Genomic DNA, 25,027 nt, shown 5'->3' with positions numbered 1-25,027 from the left:
ATAAGATTTTTGCACTTAATAATCTGACCATGTTTATCCATTTGTATTTTTAGAAGGTTATTTCCTTTTTCTGCTCCTTGGCGAGGGTTGCGTGAGTTTGTTAAATCTCAAACTTTTAAGACTTCCATTGACAGTTGAAAAATATAAAAGAAAATGCACTCACTTTTTCTGTAGTTTCGTACCTTTGAAATTCACAGCAGTTGTATACTTTAAGTTATTTTGTTAGTTTTTCTTTGTTGATTTTTTTTCATAGTACATTCAACCACTGGGAGACGTATTCTTTTGATAGGACTCTGCTTCTTCTTATTTTCTGTAGGAATAAATAAAATGTAAAAAGTCTGTATGTATCTTATATAGGTTTATGTAGTTACAATTTTAAATTGCCCCAAGAATCCTCAATTGGACGATTGTATAATGGGCGGGGGTGGGGTAGGGGATGGTGCTGAGGGATCATGCATCTGATTACCAGGACTATCTTTTTGTCGCAGTACATTTGGAGTCATTTTAATAATTATTTTCCTCTCCAATGTCCTCTTCTAGCAGAAAAGTGTGTATGCAAAAGGAGAAATTGTGCAATATGATTACAAGTCCTCAAATGCAAAGAATTTCGGAAATAATACATATTTGCATTTTTAATTTGCTTCCTTAAGAACAAGACTAGAACAATTCATAGCAACTGTGGTTCCTAATGTTACTAAATAATTTGTTAAAATGGTCATTAAAAATACACAAAAACAACCCTTTTTCTAGCTCGGCTTTGTTTTGTTTTAGATCCTTGTACTGTATTACTACTCTGGCTGCTACAGTGTATAGTAATTACTTTGCTAACTAGCACTGGATAGGTAATATAAAAGTTAAAATATTTTCTTAATTTGGGTCAACTGATAAATATATAACAATTACATTGTTATATATTTGTCTCAAACCGATAGTTTTCAAGACTTGGCTGCCCAATGGAGCCAGCTGGAGAGAGGTCTAAAAACACACTGGGGTCTCACCCCAGAGATTCAGGGTGAATTGGTCTGGCTGAGCAGAGGGATTTTTAAAACTTCCTCCAGGTGACTCTAATGTTTGAAAACCATGGCCTAAACTCTCTTCCTAGTTCAGATCTTAATTTTTCGAAGAGATCCTTTGAAAATTTCTGAGGGAATGATTTTTTTAAGTATTTCATACTGAAATTTTGATTCTGCTTCAATAATTAGGTTCTTTTCCAGAATTAAATGATCAAAACAGATTATATCAAGTCCTTTTCATCACAATAACAAAAAGATAACTTTAACAGAGAGTTACACGAATTTTTTGATCTTTAAAAATATCTCGGGCTTCCCTGGTGGCGCAGTGGTTGAGAGTCCGCCTGCCGATGCAGGGGACGTGGGTTCGTGCCCCGGTCCGGGAAGATCCCACATGCCGCAGAGCGGCTGGCCCCGTGAGCCATGGCCACTGAGCCTGTGCGTCCGGAGCCTGTGCTCCGCAACGGGAGAGGCCACAACAGTGAGAGGCCCACATACAGCAAAAAAAAAAAAAAAAAAAAAAAAAAAAATATCTCTTGGCCTAAAAATGTCTTCTGTAGAGCACATATCAAGTTAAAATATTTGATTAGCACACAAAGTGTTTATCTGTAACCTAAGTTATAGTACGTGGTATAATATTCAGGGATTTTTGGAATTTTAAAACAATTATTTTTAATACTTCTTTACAAATAATCTGTACACAGTTACTATTTGGTTTAGGTATACACCAAGAATTAACTTATTTACCTTTAATTTACAAGAAAGAACGTTAAAGCAAAAAGTAACGATTTTAGTTTTCAGGATGAAGTCTGGCATTTCACATTCGGCCAAGCCTATCCCCCACTCTTGCCAACTGGTACCCCCAGCAGATCTCCACTCAGCCACGCTATTACTGTTCCTGGCCAGCTTATGTCAGCTGCTCCTTCAGGAAGACATCCCTGTATATTCCCAACGCCCCCAGAGATTGAGAGGTGCCTCTTTACCCTCCATAGCCACTCACTAGAAGGAATCCACCATATTCTAATCATCTCTTCACTTGTCTGCTTCTCACAGTGTATGACCAGTTTCAGGGACTGGTTTTGTTCGACTCAGTAACTGGGCATGTGCTCTAGTACAGGGCTCAAAGGTATTCAGTATGCTAATACAGATAGTGCGGTGACCCTGAAGGAGAGCACCAGGACCTGCAGGGCCACAGTGACACATTGTGGCCAGAAGAGGGCAGGAGAGGGCTGTTAAGCTGGAAGAGATCAAGGGCTTCTCTAGAAGTCCATCAGTGACAGAATACTTTCAACGCGAAATATCCAAGAGCTGAGAGGTGCCTCAGAGATGTTCAAGTAATTCAAGGAGCCAGGGTGACTTTTATCTCCTCAGGAGGGCAGAAGATTTCAGGGATCTCAGTGCCTAATTTGTGTCTGAGGCATTATTTATTATTCCTGTTAGTTAGCATTCATATTTAACCAGGGCAACTGAAGAGTGGAAGTTAAATAACCTGTAAGAAGCAGAGCTGAGATTTGATCCCAGGTCCACCTTCCTCCAAAGCCCATGTGGTGCCAGTGCTCCAGGAGCAGAAACAAGTGGAGTAAGGGAATCCAGAAATCCTCCTTTACGTCTCAGCTCCATTTCCAGTTCCCCAGAGACCTCTCCCGATTCCTTAACTAGGTCAAGTCTCTCTCCCTCTAAGGTTCTCTCATAGCTCTCATACCCCACCTGTAAAATTCCTATGACAAGAGGTTTTACATACATTTGCGTAATACTTGGTTCTCCCACTGTGTCAGGGGTGGGCAAACTACAGGGACAATTCTGCTACAATGGCAGACCTGAGTAGTTGCTACAGAGACCTTATGGGTGACAAAGCCAAAAAATATTATGGCCTTTTAACATTTGCCGGCTTCTGTACTAGACTGTGAATTCCATTTGGGCAGGGATTATACCTGTTTTCATTCACCACTGTAACCCCAGAGCCTAACATGGTACTTGGCACAGAATAGGCATTCAGTAAATACTTGTGGAATTCAGTTTAGTGTTAATAGTGAAACATGGATGAAACCTTAAAAACAGGAGGAATTTCAAGTATCACTATGCCCAGTTAGGAACATTTCAGTGGCTGCAAACAGTACTGACATTTTAAATTGAAATTCCTCCAATCAGTAATCTATTGACTGAAAATATTTTCAGTAGAAATATGTGTTTTTTCTTATAAAATTAAGTGATATTCTTTTCATTTCCAACAACAAAAAGAATATTTTAATTTTTTCCGGAATTGGTCACTGTGTAACAGAACATGTTCATCATTGCATGGCCTAGGATCCTTAGGGTTTGCCATGTTGCCAAAAAAATCTCACCCACTCCATGAGTGATCAAAGGAGAAGATGCAATACTCTAGCTCAGGGTTTGGCAAATCTTTTCCGTAATAGATAATTTAGGTGTGGCGAGCCACATGGTCCCTGTCAGTGTCTGCCATTGTAGCACAAAAGCAGCCATATGTAATGTGTGACTGTATGAGCATGGCTGGGGTTCAATAAAACTTTATCTACAAATATAGGAATTTGAATTTCATATAATTTTCTGGCACCAGGAAGTATTATCCTTTTGATTTTTTCCCAACTATTTGAAAATATAAAAACCATTCTTAGCTCTGAGCCCTATAAAAACAGGAGGGGGCAGCATTACAGAAAAACCCGAACGAAATTTTTGGCCAAGCCAATACTTTCCATACTTGCGATACTTCATAATAAATATTAACTGGAACTTGTTCCAGTTGTCTAGAATAAGAACGGTTTAATTAAGAGTCGTATATACGGACTGCCTATCAAATGAACTTAAATTTTAATTAAATGATTGTACCATTTGGATGAAATAAAAATGAATGGCACATGCTGAATTGGCCTATTATTTATATTTTATTTGGGTTGGTTTTCACTCAAAGCGACTATTACTCTTTTCTGAACATGATACTTTAAGTTGAAAATGGAAGTAAAAATTAAGATCCGTGCTGAGACTGAATATACAAACCAACAATGGCCACACCATACATGACAATAGACCCATGCAATGACCATGTATGTAATGAGCCCAGAACAGTCATAACTTGATCAATGACCACGAACTTCCCTCTATTATGACCCTTCTTCTAACTTGGGACCAACCAGAGAAAAGCCAAGTATGCTTACTAATCAATCACATAGGCTGTCCTCCTTCTAGTCAGCCTGTTACCAGCCTCCCCATGCAAACAACCTCCAATCGGGACACACCTGAAACCTTCCCTTTTTTCCCCACACTAAACCTCTCTCACTCCCGCACCTGCCTCTGAATCTCTGGCAAAAACAAGCGATGGTGGCACTGACTCCCTTGTTCTACCAAGCTTTATGCCTCAGCTTGTTCTCGTTTGGGTGCCCTGCAATTTTTTCCATGCTGCAATCCTCCACATTCCATAGGTTATCAATAAGACAGTACTCAAAATAAATGAAAAAGGGAATATGGTATTAGTTATTCCATGGGTTTAGCTTTTCAATATAGTCTATTTTTTTGCTCCAATGCAAAGATTCCATCAGGTTTCAGACAAAAATGGAAGATTTGCTCGTGTGAAAACAGTGCAATTGACACCTAGAGATGACTTGGCTCTTAAAATTCTGCTTGCTCTACAGTTGCTAGGGATGGCCTGACCTAGCAAAGAAAATGCAGAGTTAAGCAAGATTCACCAGGGACCCTTATGCACTAAGACATAATAGGTATCACCAACCTGGAGCAGGACCACCAAGACAGCTTTTAGGTTGATAAGAAGGTTCACCCACAAAATTCCTTATTGGTTGCTAAAACATTATTTCTTTTGTCAAGCAATACCCTCAGAATATTGGTTTTTACCAAATATTGAGATGGTTTTAGTTGTACCACTTTCTCTCATTTTACTTTTATTTCATCTTATTTGTAAATTTTCTACAACCCACCTTTAATATTGCTTTTCTAATGATGATGCTTTTAAACCTTAATAACCTCGAACAGATCTGTACACTTGCCAGATGACATTATTTTCATTTCACCACTCCATCTCTCCCCTACGCTCTATTCTCCTTCCTTCTCACCAGCCCCTTCTACCTCCACCATCCCACCTTCCCAAGGGATTCCGGCCCTGGGACCTCTGGGCTGTACTGTGTGAGGATTCACCTTCACTTCTAACTGCAGCCCTGATCTGGAAGGAGTTCTGTAGCCCTTGTGTCTAACATGACACTAGACTAGGGATTGAGGATGATATTCCTCTGGAGAGCCCGGGTTGCTTGCTCATGAGTCAATCGTGTTGCATAGGATGTGTTATCATCTCAGAAGCCCCAGAAGGCATCACTAGAAAACAGCAACTATTGCTGTCTTTAATGCTGTTGCTGTTTTTAATGCTAAACTCAGCTCGGGAAGAAAAGGGAAAATGATGTTCAATATCTTCTGTTTAAGAAGACAAGGAAGTATGTAAAAGAGTTTAAAAAGATTTGGGGAGGAAAATGTTTTAAAAAATCAGAAAGAAGTTGAGATTCAGTTATTTAGGAGATTCACTCAGATGGAAGGGAGACTTGCCCAACACTGCTGCATTACCATATTCAACCCCACAAATGAGAATCAACATGCATTGAACATATGTGACATTATTGAGAATGGATTACTGGGGATAACTAAATTATTGATAGGTATTCTTTTTTTTTTTTTTTTTTTTTGCTATTTTAGATGTCACCAGCTACAGTAGAATAGCAGAAAGGTCTTTGTTACCCAAAGCTCTTGAGGTGTTACTTACTGAGAAGGTCCGTCTGCGATTCCTGTTCCATAAGAAAACGCATCTCTTCAATGTCCTCTTGAAGCCAAATACTGATTTGCTCAATTTTTTCTTGTCTTCCATACAGCTTCTCTATCAGATTTTTTATTTCTTGCAAGGTCTCATTACCACTCTCTACCAATTCCTTTAAAAAGTAGCATTTGGGGGTATGTGAATATAAATTGCAACAAAATAAATAAAAACATATTTTGTATAAGTGAGTCATGCACAAGACAAAAATACATAGGTAAAATTGGTACTAGTCATGTAAAATAAGTGTCTGTAGACAGCAAATTCACAAGGTTCTGTAAAGGATCTCAGAAAAGTGGATTAGCAAACGAGAAGATTTAACAGAGTACTCACTGAACTCCAAATTTTAACTGGGTAGGGTAGTGGTGGTGGTATAAAAAAGCCAGCCCATCTTAAGAGCAGCACAGAATTGCAGAGGAGATTCAGCATGGCTTAAAGCTTAAGAGAAAGAACTTTGGAATCAGGCTGGATCTGAGCTTTAAATCCCCATAAGTTCATCAACTGTTTGGTCTTCGGCAAGTCACGTAAACTCTCTGAGCCTCTGTAGCTTCATCTAAAAAAGGCACTACTAACACTTCCCTTAGCCACTGTTTTAAGGGTTAAACAAGGATCACATGTAAACTTCCAATACGTAGAAAGTAGCAGAACCAGGATTTAAACTACAGCCTACCTCCCTCTAAAGGGGGGAGGGTTGCAGATGGTGAATGGCTGGTAAAACATGGAGGAGAGATGGAGTTCAGAATTGACAACTTTGTCCTAAAATGATCTGTGTTCAGTTTGTACTTGAAAAAAAAAATTGTAATTCCCCCATTCCCACTTTAACTGAAGTGGCAGAGTGGGAAGACAGCTTCCCAAAGGATTAAGATTTCATAGTGATGTTTGGTACTCTTAAAAACAAGACAACAGGCCCAAAATGGAGTCACTTACACTAAACCCCATGTCACCAAACTGCGAGACTTAATTACAGTTTCAGCTCTCTCAGAAACGGAATCTTAAACCAGTCAATCAGGAATCTACCTGACCAGTACTAGTCAGGTAATTTGCCTAGTAGACCCCTGCCATCCCTGACAGGAAAGTGACCTTGCAACAGCCAACCTGCCTTTTTTGCCTGGAATAACTTCCTTGTTCCTGATCCCTTCTGACTATAAAAGTCTTTCATTTGTACAGCTCCTCAGGGCTCCTTCCTGTCTGCTAGCTTAAATGATGCCTGATTCATGAAGTGTTGAATAAAGCCAGTAAGATCTTTAAAATTTACTCAGTTGAAATTTGTTTTTTAACAGCACAAAGGATACATTTCAGGATATGATGATCACACCAGCTCTGTCACTCCCCGCAAATCCTGACCTCTTTCCTTACACACACACTTATTAGGTAGGTGAATATCTTAGAAATATGATACTTATGGAGGCAACACAAAAAAGCTCACCTTAAGTGTAGTCCAAAATCCAGTCCACAAATCCGAATATTGTGCTAAATTAAAGATTTTTAAAATGCAAAAGTTAGTGAAATAATTTGAACATTTTTATTCAAGTAACGCTATTTGTTTTTCAAAAATTATTTTTATCTAAAAATTCCTACTTCCAAAATGTCAGAACAACACTTGCCCTCCCACTTAAAACAAGGAGAAAATGGGACTAAATGTATAACACAAGTATATTTGTTTCAATCTCCAGTTTTCAGATACTGGAGAGTGCGCAGTACAGAACTGTGACACCTGAAAGAAGGGGGAGAAATGTGAGCGCTATGACCACTGGGCTCTCTGCTGGGGGTGTGAGCAGAGCAAGGCAGTCTCACACAGATACAGAAATCTGCTCAAAGATTAGCAAATCAAATCCAGCAATATACGAAAACAATAATAGGTTTTGAACAAGTGGTAACGTTTTATCCCTGGAGTGGAAGATTGGTTTGACATTCCAAAATCAATCAATGCAATTTCCCATACTAATGGCGTAAAGGAGAAATACCACCTGAGCATCTCGGTAGCTGCTTGAGTCACTGAGGTCATTCACACAGGCACTGCATGTCTATGTGACTGACCCCCTCCAATAAACACCCTGGACATCCAAGCCCCTGTGAGCTCCCCTGCCTAGCACCATTTTGCATGTGTCACACGTCATTGCTGGGGGAATTAAGTGCATCTTTGCAACTCCACTGGGAGAGGATGCCTGCAAGCTTGCACCTGGTTTCCTCCAAGCCCTTTTGCCCTTTGCTGATTTTACTCAGTACCCTTCACTGTAATAGAAAATAACTATAAAATATAACAACTTCTGAGTCCTGTGAATCCTTCCAGCTAATCACCAAGAATGGTGACTGTCTTGAGGACCTCTAAAACAATATGAAGAGCTGCAAAATCTTGCTGAGAAAAATTAAAGAAGTTCTAAATAAATGGAGATATATACTGTGTTCTTGGATTGTAAATCTTCATTTTGTTAAGATGTCAATTCTCCCCAAATTGATTTACAGGTTCAACACAAACCCAATTAAGATCCCAGCAGGGGTATGTGTGTGTGGTGTGTATAGATTAATAAGCTGATTCTAAAACTTATATGGAAATCAAAAGATCTAAAATAGCCAAAATAATTCTAACAGAGAAGCACAAATGTGGAGAACTTGCATTACATGATTCCCAGACTGAATATGAAGCTACAGTAACCAGGACAGTGTGACACTGGTGTACAGTTAGATATTTAGAATAAAGGAACAGACTCATAAAACTGGTTTTTTAAAAACATCGTTTGAGTAATACAGTGCTAAAAGGAGAGTTTTTTTCAAAAATTGTGCTGGCACAATTGAATACGCATAAGAGAAAACCATGACATTTCAACCCTTACCTCATACCATATGAAAAAGTTAACTTGAAATGAATCAGGGATCTAGACATAAAAGCTAAACTAAAAACTCAGAGATAACGTAGGGAAAAATCTTTGAGAACTTGGCTTAGGCAAAAATGTATTAGACATGAGCACATGTGATTCATTATTCTATGTGCTACTTTTCAGTAAGTTTTAAATTTTTCTTAATAAAAAGTTGAAAAAAAAATGTATTCGACAGGACACAGGAAATACTAACCCTAAAAGACAAACTAGATAAAGCAGTTTTTGTTCAAAAGAAGATTTTTAACTTCTTTTCTGAGACACCATTAAGAAAATGAAAAGTCAAGCCTCAGACTGAAAAAGGACTCATTTCCAGACTATATAACGATTTTAACTCAATAAGAAACATAAAGAACACAAAGCAATATGCAAAAGATGTGGACAGACACGTGGCAGGTTGTATTTTCCAGGGACGGCTCCACAGTACATTTCATCTCAAATGCTCTTCCCCCAACATTATGCTGACACTCTTCCCATTAGTAGTGATGTCTCTGTCCCCTCCCCTTTTGCCTGGTGACTGCCTCAACCATTAGGACATTGTGGAAGTGGTACTCTGACTCCCAAGGTCAAGTCACAGCAACGCCATGAACTTCCACTTTGTTTTCTTGGGATGCTAACTTTTGGAACACAGCAGGCCAAGCAGCTACATGCATGGAGTGGCCACATGGAGGTGTTCTGGTTAACAGTCTCCCCTGAATTCATCTGAGAGCCAGCATCGACACCGGAAGTGTGAGTGAGTGGATCTTCAGATGATTCCAGTCCCCAGCTGCTGAATTACCCCCCCAGCCATCAAGTTGCCCCAACCGATGTCATGTAGAACAGACAGGAGTTGCCTCCACTAAGTTCTAACCAAATTGACAATCTGTGAGCAAAGTAATTTGTAACGTCATGCTGTAATAGATAATTTGTTCACGACACTTCACAAAAAATGATGTCTAAGTGGCCAAAAAGCATATGAAAAGGTACTTAACAACCTTAGTCAACAGGAAAACTTAATTAAGAGGAAATATCATGGGGCTTCCCTGGTGGCACAGTGGTTGAGGGTCCGCCTGCCGATACAGAGGACCAGGTTCGTGTCCCGGTCCGGGAAGATCCCACGTGCCGCAGAGCGGCTGGGCCCGTGAGCCATGGCCGCTGAGCCTGCGCGTCCGGAGCCTGTGCTCCGCAACGGGAGAGGCCACAGCAGTGAGAGGCCCACGTACCGCCAAAAAAAAAAAAAAGAGGAAATATCATTACATGCCTAGTAAATGGCTAAAATGTTAACAATTTTAAGTGTTTTGACAATTTTAATTGTTGGTGAGGATGTGGAGTATCCCATTGATAGTGGGATGATAAATTTGTACAACTACTTTGGCAAACTGGCCATTTCTTATAAAGTTAAACCTGTTACACTAACGGTGTAACCCAGCGATTCCCTCCTTTGTATTTACCCAAGAGAAATGAAAACAAATACCCTCAAAAACACTTATAAACAAATAGCAACCCCAAACTGGAAGCAATCCAAATGTCCTTCATCTAGCGAATGGATAAACAAAACATGGTATATCCATTTAATGGAACACTACTATACAGCTGTAAAAAAGAGCCAATGATGGTATATGCAACAACATGGATGGATCTTAAAAAACAGTTTGCTGAGCGAAAGGAGCCAGGTACAAAAGAGTGCATGCTCTATCATTCCATTTATATCTAATCCTTAGGGACAGAAGGCACCTCAATGGTTTCTAGGGATTGGAGGTAGGGTGGGAAATCAACCACAAAGGGACACGGGGGACGTTTTTCAATGATGAAAATGTTCTATATCTTTCTTGTGGTACTAGTCATTCTAGTGGTATGTACATTTGTCAAAACACATTGAACTTAAGATGGGTGCATTTTATTATATGCAAACCAGTAAAACTGATTTAAACAAAACTTTATTTTTTATATGTAAAGGTCATTCATGACACATTACTTACTCTGAAGAGCTGTCAGCTGAGATGACAGGTCACTTGAGGTGCACATGAGGTCTTCTGCTCCCTTTCTGTGTTGCTCTGTGCTGTTCTTTATGTATGCAATATACTGGAAATTAAAGGCATGTGTTTGCTTTAAGCCGTTCAGTTAATTATCCATGCAGTCACTTAGCAAACATTTATTGATTCCTCCTCTGTGCGACCTACCATTCTAGGTACAAGGGTAACAGTGGCGAACATAGCCCTTGTTAAGCTTACATTCTGGTGAGGGAGGTAAAGGACATTACTTCCTGGTAAGCATTTCAACAGCCAAGTAAACATGGTATTCTGAATTTGCCACAAAAACGAATTAAAAGGTATTCTGCCTAAACACACTGTCTTCACAGGAAAAAAAAAATGAGTTTTTTTTTTGCAAAATGTGTGTTCAGTACATGTTACCAGGCAGCACTGACGCCTCACTGGAGGCGTTCATAAGACCTCACAGAGATCAAGTCAGGAGAGCCTATGGAATTGCTCACTCCAGTTGGATGTTTCATTGCATTGGGTGGCAGTGGTAGCAGTGGTTTGAGTGTTAAAGTCATGGCTTTCTGTTCTGACCACCCAATGCTCAGGACCTCTATAGTCTCTGGGAACTCTGAAAGTATGGGCTTTGGGATATAATGTTGGCACTGGCCCAGTTTCAAGAGAGAAATAGTCAAATACTAGAAACTACTGATAAAAATCTTAGAAATAGTGTCTGGTACCGTTGGAGAAGTAGACATGGAACTGTTCCAGAGGACTGTGTTTATAAGCATGTTTCAGAGGGTCTCTCATGCAGCCTTGATCTTGTGGCAGTCTTTGCATGGCTTGCTGGAAGGTTTTGTAGTAAACCAAAGTGCAAGTCACCTTAAGCCAGGTCCAAGTCATCATTCTTGCTCTCTTTGAACACAGATCACTATTCGTAGACTTGCCTAGTTCAGCAGGCCTCTCGTAACTCTCCAACTTTCCTCTCTCAGTCCCCCTTTTTGGTCTCCTCTTCTGTTGACTCTTTAAAAGCTGTCTTTCTCCAGAACTCTGTTCACACCTCACTGTTCTCATTCACTATCCCTGAGGAATTTCACCATCTCCCAGGTGTAAAGCCTACCTGTATGCTAATGACACCCTGTCAGACTTTTTCCTGGAGCTCCTCCCGCGGTGTGATTAGGTGCTCTTGCTCTGGGTGACTCTGTATATGCACCCTGTGTAGACTGTCACACTTAACAACCAAATTGTAATTCCATTTGTATACTCATCTCCCCAGTTAGACTGCGAGCTTTCTAAGGGCTTGGGACCGTGTCTTACTCATATTTGTATTCACTGTGCCTTCCCTAGAGTTTGGGACTCACTGATGCTTAAAATGTTTGTTGAATGAAGGGATGCGATCATTAAAACAAAGAGTGGTAAGTGAATAAGATAAACGAATAGGGTCATCCAGGGGCTAGTAGGTGGACCTTGAATCCACAAACAGAACTTTTAGAATCGGTCTTTAACATAGTCAGCCATCCATTTGCTCACCCATTGCCAAAACAGCAATGCAAATTCCAGTTAGATTAATAAATAATCTACATCATCTTGATAGAAGACAGCCTGGTGGAATATTTCACAGGTGGATGAAATTTCTTACAAGGTTGTTTCAAGGGCTAGAATGAAGATGTGTCAGATGTGTGCAGGTTCTTGCTCATGGTACCTGGGCTCTGCAGAGCACATCTACCTTTTCAAAGTACATTAGTACCTCTTCCGCCATTTTAATTCTACCAAAAAACACATGACATTAGTGGGGAAATTGTTGCCATTTAATCAATGGAAAAAAAAATTGCTCAAAGAGGTAAAGAGATTATCCCCTTAGCGTCTTACCGCTGTAGGACTGTTTTTATTTTTCCGGTTATTAAAAATTCAAAAAAAACCCGAAGAGACTCAGTTCCTAATCTATAAAAGGGATATAATGTAATATCCACATATATTATCCAGGTTATTGTGAGCATCAAATGGGACTGGATTCCTTTTACATGTGAGGCATTGTGCAAAACTCTTGAAATACATTGATACAGATCCTGACCTTTGAGGTCAATAAGGTTTACCAGAAAAAAATATTTTTTTAATTGCATTTCTTTTGCACTTTCAGTTTACAAAGAAGTCACCTTCACACTATGAATTTAGGAGTTATTCCCATTTTAAGGGGAGAAAAATGAAGCTCACAAGTTAAGTGATCTGCCCAAAGTCACACAGGGTTACCAGTGAGTGACAGATTCAAATAAGTAACTTATTCAAGTAAGTAACTCAAGTATAAATAAGTAAAATTTAATCATTTGAGATTGAGACCTTAATTTTAGGGGTTGGATGAACCCCAATTTGTTGGATGAACAAATTCCGTTGCTTTACAAAAAGCTGCAATCAATATGAAACAGACGACCTAACTTTTTAAATGGGCACAAGACCTGGACAGGTACTTCACAAAGAGGGTATCCAAGTGGCCAACAACGTATGAATAGATGCTTCATTAATCATCAGGAAAATGCAAATTAATACCACCAAGGGACACCTCTATACACCCTCCAGAATGATTAAATTGACAAAGGCCGAGTTTCATAGAGAACGAGGAACAACTGCGCTCTCATACACTACTGCTGGCAGTGGCAGCTGTGAAACGTCTTTGGGAGACTGGCACTGAGCACTAAAGTGGACCATATGCCTCCCTATGGCTCGAGAATTACACTTGAGATGTTTACCCAAAAGAAATATGTAATTTTATTCACTAAAAAACATGTAGTAGAATGTTCATAGCAACACTCTTTGTAATAGTCCAAATTAGAAACTCTCTAAACCCCCATCAACAGTAGGCTGTATAAATAAACTGTAGTATTAGTCATACAATGGAATACAGTACATACATACAATACAGAACTAAGGAATGAATGAATCATACCTTCACTCAGTAATAAGAATGAACCTCAAAAACATAATGTTGGGCAAAAGAGTGCATATTGTATCATTTCATACATAGAATGTTCAAAAACAGGCAAAACTCGCCTATGGTATTAGAAGTCAGTATAGCATTACCCTTGTTAGGAGGTTAGTGACAGGAAGGCACAATGGAAGATATCTGGATTCTGTTGATGCTTTGTTTCTTGATCTAAGTGTTGGTTACCCAGTGTATTCATTAAGCTGTGCACTTATGATCTGGGCGCTTTTCTATGTGTACTTTAAGTTTCACTTAAAAAGTTTTAAGAGTTATTCTCTCCTTTTCTCTTCTAACTAGTGCAGATGTAGACAATCAACCAAGACCATTGTGCAAAGTGAAGTGCACTTGAACTTACCTCTTTTAATCTTTTATTTTCCAAGAGCAAATCATCTGTTTTTAGGTCATGTACGTAGATTTCATTTTCTAAGTGCTTGAGAACTTCAAAATGAGCTTTGATTTTATGGCTTTCGTGATCTCTTAATTGTTTTAATTCTTGCTTCACTTTATTCTGCTCAAACATAAAACCCACAGTTATTGTATAGAGTTCAACTAGCAGGGCCCCAGTGTATTAGTTTGCCTGGACCACATTCAGAGAGGGGTTCTAATTACAACTGACCCTTGAACAACGCAGGGGTGAGGGGCACAAACCCCCTCCACTCAAAAATCTGCGTGTAACTTTACAATTGGTCCTCTGTATCCCCAGTTTCACATCCGCTGATTGAACCAACCACAGACCGCGTAGTACTGTAGTACTCATTCACTGAAAAAAATCTGCATATAAATGGACCCACAGAATTCAAACCTATGTTGTTAAAGGGTCAACTGTAACTCCTTGACCATCAGCAGAGGTTATGGACACCTTCCCTTGAAAAACTTTATATAAACTCCAAAGCGAACGGACTCTGGGAAACGAGTCTATGGATCCCAAGTTAAGAGCCAAAGTTAAGTTGTTGAGACAATTTCACAAAACAGAATATACTTTGACATATGAACAATTACCTGGCAAAAATGGGGAAGCAGGGAGTGGAATTTATTGAGACTCTTTCAGTGAGGACTTAATATTTCTCAAAAGAAGAAGAATATTACTTTATGGATTTTTCAGAGTTCTCTACAGTTTTCTCTACTGAATTCTCTAAGCAGTTTTCTATTATTATACTGCTATAAATCACATAATCTTTGTACATTGTATAATCATCCCTAGCAGCATCCTATAAAGAATATAGAATTATATATATAGTATACTTACTTGTAATTTTCCCCTTCATATGTTTCTATTTCCATAATGCACTGAAAGTTACTTTTGAGATCAGTGACTCTCAAAGAATACATTTTATTTTTAATTAACCAACTCCACATACATATGTTTATCATTAAGTATTGATTATAAAATTTGAAAAGGTAGTAAGCATCTATTCACCTGCTCCCATCTCATTCACCCCCTCCACACCCACAACTTTGGCCCACTTATCCTTGTCTTCATAGGAGTTTACCAGAATAATAGATCTGAAAAGAACCTTAGGAAGCATACTCTAATCTCTACCTTTTAAATAAGGAAACTGAATCCTCCCCAGTGATTTTCCAGTTTTTTGTTTTGTTTTGTTTTTTGAAATTTCGGCCACGCGGCACGGCATTTGGGATCTTATTCCCTGACCAGGGATCGAACCTGTGCCCCTGGCATTGGAAGGTGGATTCTTAACCACTGGACCACTGGGGAAGTCCCAGGTTACATGTTCATTGCTTCTGAAGTTGCTCTCTCTCTACATACAAACACACACACACGTATATATATGTGTGTATATGTATATACCTATATACATATGTGTATGTTGTGACTAAAACTTTCAAAACATTGATATTAACAGAGTAAGTTTAAAAAATGTGAATTTCTTGAAAACTCTAATGTGCTAGGTAAGTATCACTGTCTGTATATACCAATATTCTAATAAAAGAAAAAAGAATGAATACATTGACTCTTTACCGTGTTGTCAAGGTATCTTAAAAAGTCTCTTGACAATTGAGAAATGTGATCATTCAGTAAATTCTGCTCCTGCTTTTGTGCTATAAAAAAGAGAGAGAGGAAAAAATAACCACCTACAATGTTCTTTAATTAAAAGACAATAATCAAAACAAGACATATGCCTGGTTTTAGAAGCCATACACTATGATAAGGCTTATAACAAACACTGGAAGTCAGGCACTCCCCAATGCTGCATCCACCCCTGTGTTTGACTCTTCAGAATCAACCATTTTTAACCCATTTTAACTTTTTCCTCTTATATTTTCTTAAAAATTTTTTTCTTAAAATTTTTTCTTTAAGAAACTTTTTTCTTTCTTAACTTCTTCTGCTCGCTTCCTAACATAGTAGAGGACACAGCCCACTTACCCCCATCCCTACACCTCCCGCCCACACCCGCAGCTCCATGTTCCCTCCCTCAACCTCCTCGTGAAGTTGTGGATTTTGTTTAAATGAATTTTAACTGTTTGGATCATTATGACAATGTAAATATTATTCACTGATGAGACAAACAGTGTAGTATGATTACACTTCCTTTCTTCTATAGTTTCTTATTTTTCCTGGAGGTAAAAATTACCTCACTTTTTAAAAGAATTGCTTAGTTTTCCATGTACATGTCATTAATTCATATCAAAATCTATAACAGAATTGTAAAATCTTTCTGAACATTACTTCCCACGTGGTCAAACACGTTACGTAATCCATCAGTTCCCTTTCTCTACCCTCTCCCACTACCTTCTGTACATTTTTCTTTAGTCCTGCCGCAAAGCTGACCTCCTGGGACTTCCCTCTGCATCTCTCTCATGTTGGACCTCCTGCTTTCTGAATCGCATACCTTTTTTTTTCTCTTGATTTATTTCCTCTGTTTGTTGAAGCAAATTTTATGTAGCTTCCTGAGACAGAGTAAATGAGATCTTGTATGTCTAATTATATCTCTATTCTAAATCTATACTTGACTGGTAGTTTGGATGGGTATCTAGCGTTGGAAATTATTTTCTCTCAAAATTTTGAGGGCGATGTCTTCTAAATTCTATTATGATATTGATGTAAAGAAGTCTGAGACCATTCTCAGACTTGTGTGAGATCTGCTTTTTCTCTCTAGAAGCTTTTTAGGATCTTCTCTTTTTTATTTTTCTCCTGAAATCCAACAGTGATGTAGCTTAATGTCTTTTCTTTCATATATTGTACTGGGGATTGACAGGCCCTTTAAGGCCCTTTAAAATAGGAAGTTCATATTCTCCAGTTCTGAGAAATATGTTTGTAATATTTCATTGATAACTTTATACTTCCCATTTTCTGACCTCTTTTTCTGGCCTTCCTGTTAGTCAGATATTTGACACCTCAGAACAGTTTTATAATTTCCTTACCATTTTATCCTGTTATCTCCTTATTTTTTGTTCTATTTTTGGAGAGATTTCCTTAACTTTTCTTATAATCCTATTGAATTCTAAAATTTTAGTTGCTATATTTTTTATTTTTAAGAGCTCTTTTTTGTTCTTTGTTCTTTCTTTTAAGCATCTTGTTCTTTTTCATAAATGCAATATCTTATTTCTCTAAGAATATACTTTAAGATATATTCTCTATACTAGAGAGAACATATATTCTAAGCAATATACAGAGAATATATATGTATTATATATAATAATATACAGAGAATATATACTCCCTGAGAATTTATCTTTAAAAGTATTCTTATGTTATTTGTGTTTATGTTTCCACCAAGTTCTGTTTTTCTATCTGCTTTAGTTTATGTCATTCATGCTGGAGTTTTTCCTGAGATGTCTGGTGATCTTTGACTATCTAATCCTACATAAGGGGGAGGGACTAAAAGGTTTGGTTCCTGGGTGGACTTCACTGTACAGTGATCAGAAGTGATCACCCATTTTGTTGGGGGGCTCTCTAATGTTAGATTCTGTGGAGCTCTTTGAAACTGTTCAGTGTCCTTAGGGAAGAATCCAACCATCTTCAGGGTGGGGAAGGGATCACAGAAGAGTTATAACACAACTGGCTGGCAGCCTTCATCAAGCTGAGCAGTGGAAGGGGGTCTCAGAACAGCACCTGTTTTCTGCGCTCAGCCATATCTGATATCCTGAAGTTTAGAACCCTCTTGCCCAATTTCTCTGCTGGCATTGTGGAGGAATAGTCAGTCAGTGGCACAGAAGAGGATATTTGACCTGGGGGTCTAACTGCTCGCCATAAAGACTTCCAGCAAATCTTCAGCCCCATGACTCATCTCGGGCTTCACAGTATCCCTGTCCTCCAATGTCCAAGACTTCCCTGGTCCTGAGGAGAGAACTTCTTGTCCTCATGCTATGCTCCTCTGTGAGCACTTGCTAGTTAAACTTCTTTTTCTGCTAATACCTCTATCCAATTACACCTTCCAACAATTTGCTGTTATTTATTATCTGTTGATGTCTTCTCTGCCAGTCTCTTTGTACTTGTGGGTTTATATCTTTAAATAAATCTTTTGCACATATTTTATGAAGTTTTATTAGGGAGCAAAGATAGATGCATGTGTTTTATCCATCATATTTAATCACAAGTCACAACATTATTCTTTATGTGTACTGAGCCTTTATATTCTACCCTCTATAAGTCTCACTCCTGGCAGGTGAAGTATACTTTCCTACTCTCTGAAGCACATTGCTCTTATGTCCCCTTTCCTTCTTTTCTCCTGCCTTCCTCTCTTTTCTCTACTTTCTTCAGTATTTTATCCCTCTTCTTTGACTTAAGAGAATCAGTTCTTGCAATATACCGCAATATATTGCCTATTTTTATACTCATTGTGTTTCTTATATCCTCCACCCAGTGCAAGAAGGGATGAAGGAAGGGTGGGGGAGTAGAAAATTGGGAATGGAGTACATATATGTTGCAAGTCTTGGTAAAAGTGGTAAAAAAACAAGAAAACCTAACTGAGTTGACTAAATGAAAATGTGGCAAAAGTGGAAAATCAACTGAGGAATGGGAACCAGACCCAGGTACTTTTTCTTATAATATTCTTAAAAATCCACCTTCCTTGAAAATTACCACTATTCACTTTGAATATCTGTTTATTTCACACTTGACCATATTGGGTTTCCATATGACTACCCTGTTTTGACACACTGCTTTAATTCCTATCCCCATATTCATCTTTGCCAGCTGGTCAGTCCCACCACAATGCACATTTTTTACTCCCATTCCAGTAAAAAATGTGCACATTTTCTGTAATTTTGGTCCTGGCCTGATTCCAGTGGCACTTCTTCCATCATCTAGAAGATAGAAGTTCTAGAAGTTGTCCTTCTTAATAACCTAAATCCTTGGATAATGATCCTTTACTCCCCAAATTCAAAACAAGACTCACACCTCTAGGGATGGTTCTGGATCTGTGAAATTTGGGGTTCAGGGTTAGCTGACCACATCCAATTTTTGTGGAGAAAATAATTATTTTCTATATTAAACACACACATGGTGTGCCATGTAATAAAATGCAAAATATGCATACTTTCAGACACATTTCATCTTCTCTATGAAGCCCCCAGATCTGAGACAAGCTCTTATCTATCTCTGCCTTAGGGGCAGATTAGTGAAAAAAGTCTAAGGAGTACATACCTTATAAATGATTAAAGTCATAGCTAGAAAATGATTAAAGTCAAGCTGTAAATTCATGTTAAGAAACAAAAAATTTTCCACATGGCAGGAGATAAAGGAGTTGGTTCTACCTTTAGCAAGTACAGAGAGAAACCATATAATACAGTTGCTACTACTTCTTAATTTTAAACAGTTTTAAAAGAGAAAAGGAGGAATTTGACAAGAGTTAACAGTAAGATTGTGGTGCAGAGAAGAGGAAATTAATAGAAGAGGCAAAAACTAGAGAATAGAGAGTTAAAGGTGATGGGAGAAGTTGGGAGAATTTCACCACTGGCTTGTGATCCACTTTGTGTTAGCAGACAACAGTGAAATCCTTACCTGGGCTTGAGTTCAATTACTAAGTGCTTCATATGTACCTGTAAGAATATCAATGAGATTTTCAAACTGTCTGTTTTTGTCCGTGTATTCTTCTTCTGCCACCTGAAGCTGTGGAAGACACTCGACTAGTTCACCTTCCTTGTCTTTGTTAATTTGTGTTTCCTCAGCGAATCTTTGCTTTAAAGACAGTAAAGCTGATCGTGAGGTATGATTTTGGAGAATTCACACAGCATTCTAGAGTAGAAGGTAAGTTCTTTGGTGGGAAAAGTTCTGTCTGTCCTGGACTCCTCTTATCCTAAGGTGCATAGAAAGGTATCTGGCACATACTAGATATTTAATAAATATTTGTTGGCTGACTCACTGACTCTCTGGCAATCTATACTGTTAGGAGATTAAATTCACTGGGCTCTCCAAAGATCCTGTCAGTTCTATAGCTGTACTGCTATGGTTCTATTACTGCCACCTAATGTGTACCCCAAAAACATATTTGAGAAACTTTCTCTTGATTGATATTTTATGGAAAAAAAAAAAACCCAGGCAGAAAAACAAAATATATACCAGCTCTAAGAAATGTGGATGTTAGTAAGAAATGGGAAGGGGGTAGAAGTAAGTGGATATGATACTACAATAAATGGGTTAAGAGTGCCGAAAGTAAAACATGAAAATGCCTGCTTATTTATTCAAACTCAGGTTTTATTTAGTTTCAAGTGGAATATAGTTGAATCTCTCTTAGAAAGTCCGGGTGGATTTAAAATAGTGACTAAGGCAAAGACAGTCAACTGACATTTACTATCCACTCTCCTGTCCTTCGATATCAGGACTCTTTGAGTTTTAGCTGAGCATATGGCTGCCAACTAGAGTGAGTTCTCAGCTTCCCTTGCAGGTGGGTGTGACCAATGAGTTTGTGAGCAGAGGTGGGGTGTGCCCCTCAACAGGAAGGGGTATGTGCCCCTTAGGTCCTTCCTCCTTCTCCTGGCTGGAAGAGGATGAGAATGGAAGCTGCCACTTGGACCCACAGATGTTAGTCTCATGCCGAGGGTGGCAGAGCTACCCTTCCAGCCCTCCACCCCTTCCCTTCAGCCTATACCGGGAAAGAGAAATAAACATCTCTCTTCTGTAATGACCATGTCAGAAGTATCTGAGTATCTGTCTTAAATAGATACTCAGACTCAAAGATTTAAACTGGCCATAACTGACCCAGTTTACTCTTAAAAACTTTTATTTTTATTTTTTATTTTTATCTAAGTTGCATACACACGTAATTTAAAGGAAACCCTGAGGGCCAGCAGAGCAATGCCAGACATGCTCCCCCAGCGGGAGATGCCCTCACAACATAGCCTACCAGAGGCTAGTTTCCATTGACCCCACCAAAGTGGTAAGTTAGTGCCAGAGAAGGAGATCCACAGGGGTAGATGTGAAGGACTCCCTGGTCTAGAAGCCCCATGTTTAAATTGGAACCAACATCTCTTGGGCATACCTTCTAGGTCTATACAAGGGACATGCCCATTTAAAAGAGGCACCAAATCCAGGAAAGCCCAATGCTCTGGTTTCCCGCTAGTTATTCTCCTGGTCAAGATGCAGCATACTAATAAAGGGTTGTTCTATATAAGCAATGTTGCCTGATAATACAACTGATAATCCACCTTTATCAGGCTACAAGGGGAAGAGCCAGAAAGTTAAGCCGAGGTCAATTTCCTAGTAAAGGATAGAGGATTGTTAACCCTTTAGTACACATCTTGCTTATGTTCACTGCATTTTGGCATCTCTTTGATAGAGCACCTTGCTCGCACCCTAATTAATACAGTGATATGCTGTCCCATTCCAAATTACCATTAGAATCCTTATGAATGATACAGAAAGACAAAAACATACATAAAACACCGTAATATAAAAATATTGCTATGCAGAATCAGGAGTAAATTCTCCAGACTGCAGTATTAAGAAACGCATATCTATACTATATTTGGTAAAAAAGAATGGCCTGGGGGGATAAGGAGGCATGTGAATGCATTAATTCATTCCCATTGCCTGCACAAGGCTGAAGCTGCCGGCAGCACCCTGACAAGAAACCACGCTCTTCTTTCATGCTAGGAGTGAGGGTTTGGGTATCAGATGCTGCCACAGCTCAGGCAAGGTGGTGTTTGCTGGCTCAGCTTCTTGGAGCTGGGTGACCTGTCAGGCCCACAGCTTCTTCCGATCATTCAAATCTTCCCTCAGCTTCCCTGAGTTCTGAGCCACGTGCATACGTAGCCCAGTGATGAAAGGCTCCGGCTTCTGCTACAATTTTTGGGCGTTGAAGCCTTGGAAAGGAGAGTGGCCAATGCAGGTACCAGTCCAAGCTCATGAGTTCCGCTCATCCTGCGACTTCCAGTTTGACCTTGCTTTCTCCACTTCCGGTCCATCTTTCCTTCCGAACTGCCTGCCCTGCTGCCTTTGGGCCCCGGCTCCAGATGTAAAGCTAAAAGACTCACTAGACTACATAACGAGCTCCCACAATGGCAGAAGGTCAAATCCTCTAATAAACCCCTTTCCTGGTAGCTCTGTTTCTCTGACTGAACCTTGCCAGACACAGGGCTGAAGGACCCAGCAGATCCAACTGTGATCAATGTGTCAGTGCTAGATCAGAGTGACGCAGAAGGCTTTGCAAGCTCTGACAGGAACATTGTAGTGGAGGCCCCTGGGTATCGGAGCCAAGTCTACACAAGAATTAGTCACAGCACCGCCTAGAAGAAAACACCTCTCAAGATTTGGAAGTTTACATTCTGAACCAGTGACTAATATACAGGGCTCTTTTCCTTGGGAATGCAGTGGGCCTTCTCACTATTAAACCTAATGATTTTGCTCCCCCTCCCTGTTAATTTGGCTCTGTCAGTCCAGAGATCTTACTACTGGTGAGAAGAATGATACTATCAAGGGTACAATAATGGTTCCATAAACCAAAATCTGAGGGCGGTTCCTCTCCAATTTGGGCTCCTCATGCCACTGAACTAAAGGCAGAAATGGGATTCCAATGTGCCCAGGGTTGTTGATGATGATTTTCAAGGGGAAAAGGGATTTATAATAATGGCGCACAGGCTGCCATCTGTCTATGACTTTGTGTAAATGAGGCACAGGTGGACAGAGTCCTGCAGGGAGCACACAGCCTGGCAAGCAGACTGTCTGCAGAAATTTTCTCATCTACAGCCTTATACTTCTAATTTACTTATTTTGCCTAATTTCATTGTATAAGCTTGAATGCAATGTTAAATGGTGTCCTTGTCTTATTCCTGACTCTAAGAGGATTGCCTTCATTTGTTTACCATTAAGTACGACTGGTAACCTCCATCAGCTCTATTTCAAAAAACGTCTGAGATGCTGACTACTTCCAGCCACCTCCTCAGTTATCATTCTGGTTCAGGCTACTTGAACCACTTGGTGTATTGCTCTAGCTTGCTGATTGGTCTTCCTGCATCCACCAGGGCTTTCCTAAATTCTGCCCAACATAGCAGCTAGAGTGATCCTATTTAAATGAAAATCAGATTATTTCAGAATAAATCATCTTCACTCAGAACCTACTACTGGCTTCCCAGCCCATGCAGAGTGAAAGACAAAGTTCTCACAAGGTGTGGCAAGCCTGGGGATGCCCCTTTTAGATCTACCCTCAAGGAAGAATTCACTGTCCTGTGGCAAGGAGTGTGGTTAGCTGACAGCCTCCAGTGTGGTTGGCTCCTTCAGAGTGGCCTTGGCTATCTAGCCAAGACCATGCTCTTTGAGGGGTGGCTTCCAACTAACTGTGTGAGCGAAGAGATGGTACAAGGGTATAGCCATTTCTGCCCAAGGCAGGCCTCTTCTAATGGACGATCCCTGCTCTGGAGTTCCCCAGAGAGTTTGCAGTTTACATAATGGTCCCTGCCCAGTCCTTTCATTGGCATTACACCCTAATAAACCTTTGCACTCCTAATTCCATGTCAGCATCTGCTTCTGGAAGATGAGTCCCTAGAACCTCCAGCACTCTCCCCCATCTCTGCTGCTGCCACACTGCCTCCTTGTCATTCTGCAAATAGGACAGTTCTGCGTCAGAACCTGCGTGCTTAGCATGTCCTCTGCTTGCAGCCACCTTCGCCAGATATCTGCACATCACACTTCCTCATAGCCTTTGGCGCTGTACCCTTCTCTGATTCCCTGTTTAAAATGGCACACAGACCGCATTACACACACTCACCCTATCCCACTTCCCTGTTTTATTTTCTCTAGAGCATTTATCACCACTGAATATATTACATGTTCTACTGTTTATCTTGTTATTTTCAATCTCCCCCACCCCACTAGAATGTAAGCTTCATAAGGCTTCTGTTTCTTTCCCCCCTTTTAAAAAATTTCTGTTTTTCAGCATCTAGAAAAATACTGGGTACCCACACATGCTACAACCAATGGAGAAATGCTTTCCGCCTTGCTTCTTCCTTCTGTTCCTTCTAATTTTGTATAGGTTTGTGCGATGCTTTCTTTCCCTGGTTTGTTCCCTGAGTTGTGCCAGTTCCCATTTCCCCTCTTCCTATTTCTGGCCATCCCCTTCTGACGTCTCTTCCCTAAGTTCCTGTATTTCCATATTGCTAATCTTCCTTGGCACTTCTATGAAATTATTTTTTTCTGAATTCATGGAGGGATGTTGAGTCACAGTTTTCATCTGTTCCAGCACCATTTTTCTGAGCACTCTTCATTTGATGGAAAGTTTCATTGCCCCTTCACTTGTTTTTCTCATAGTATTTTTGTGTGGAAGACATATCTGCTTCTTTTTTGCTATTTACATTAGAAAGAATTGGCTTTTTCTGGGACTTGTTATCTGCAGAGGGTTTCTGCAGGATGTGGCAGGGTGTGTGTGGTGGGAGGAAGAGTGGGCTTGGACCAGGGTAAGATCTAAACTTTGAAATGTAAGGACTCCCTACTCCCTTGCCTTCAAATAAAGCTTCTCTTTGGGTTAGTCAGGCCTTCTTTTCCCTCTTCAAACTGAATCAAGTTGAGGAAGTCTTCTGCTACCTTCTCTTTTCTCCTCAGCTACTCTTCCAATGGCGGTCTCCAAGAAACATGGCCTTGTCTATCAAGGTAACACCATCACCTTGAAAAGGTTTGTTTTCTGCTGTGTTTCCAGAGACCTAGCCACTCTGGGCCCCTTGGGTCCTTGCAGTGACTTTTCTCTCCACTTCCCCCATCATCCATGCTCTATTCTACCTCAGGTCAGCCCCTGGCAGTTCCCAGGTCAGTGCCATGCCCTGTCTTTAAGGAGGACTTCTGAGATTGGTCTTCTTGGTCTCCCTCACCCTTCATTACTCTCTCCAGCCTCTCCTGTTCCAGCTCTTCATGGTTTTATCCAACACTCTACCTGTCTCCATGGATTTTGCCAGCACTCCCACAAAACTTGGAGTGTGTGATTTTTTTTTTAACTGAAAACATATTT

At 39.8% G+C, this 25,027-nt stretch overlaps 1 protein-coding gene across 1 annotated transcript in view; it reads right to left on the bottom strand.

Annotated features, from left to right (window-relative positions):
* Positions 1-5,776: 5,776 nt before the first annotated feature.
* CCDC175 (coiled-coil domain containing 175) overlaps positions 5,777-25,027 on the bottom strand; it is a 69,495-nt gene continuing 50,244 nt past the window's right edge. Inside the window, exons 14-19 of the mRNA XM_065871670.1 lie at positions 19,635-19,773; positions 15,613-15,692; positions 13,990-14,142; positions 10,664-10,766; positions 7,259-7,302; positions 5,777-5,947 (exon numbers count right to left, since the gene is read on the bottom strand). Coding sequence (XP_065727742.1) covers positions 5,777-5,947; positions 7,259-7,302; positions 10,664-10,766; positions 13,990-14,142; positions 15,613-15,692; positions 19,635-19,773 — 690 coding nt within the window. The remainder of the gene's footprint in view (positions 5,948-7,258; positions 7,303-10,663; positions 10,767-13,989; positions 14,143-15,612; positions 15,693-19,634; positions 19,774-25,027) is intronic.

This window comes from Phocoena phocoena, chromosome 2 (genome assembly GCF_963924675.1).
Source record: "Phocoena phocoena chromosome 2, mPhoPho1.1, whole genome shotgun sequence".
Taxonomy (NCBI): domain Eukaryota; kingdom Metazoa; phylum Chordata; class Mammalia; order Artiodactyla; family Phocoenidae; genus Phocoena; species Phocoena phocoena.
The sequence above is the reverse complement of the archived record's forward strand: the minus strand, read 5'-3'. Positions and strand labels throughout refer to the sequence as shown.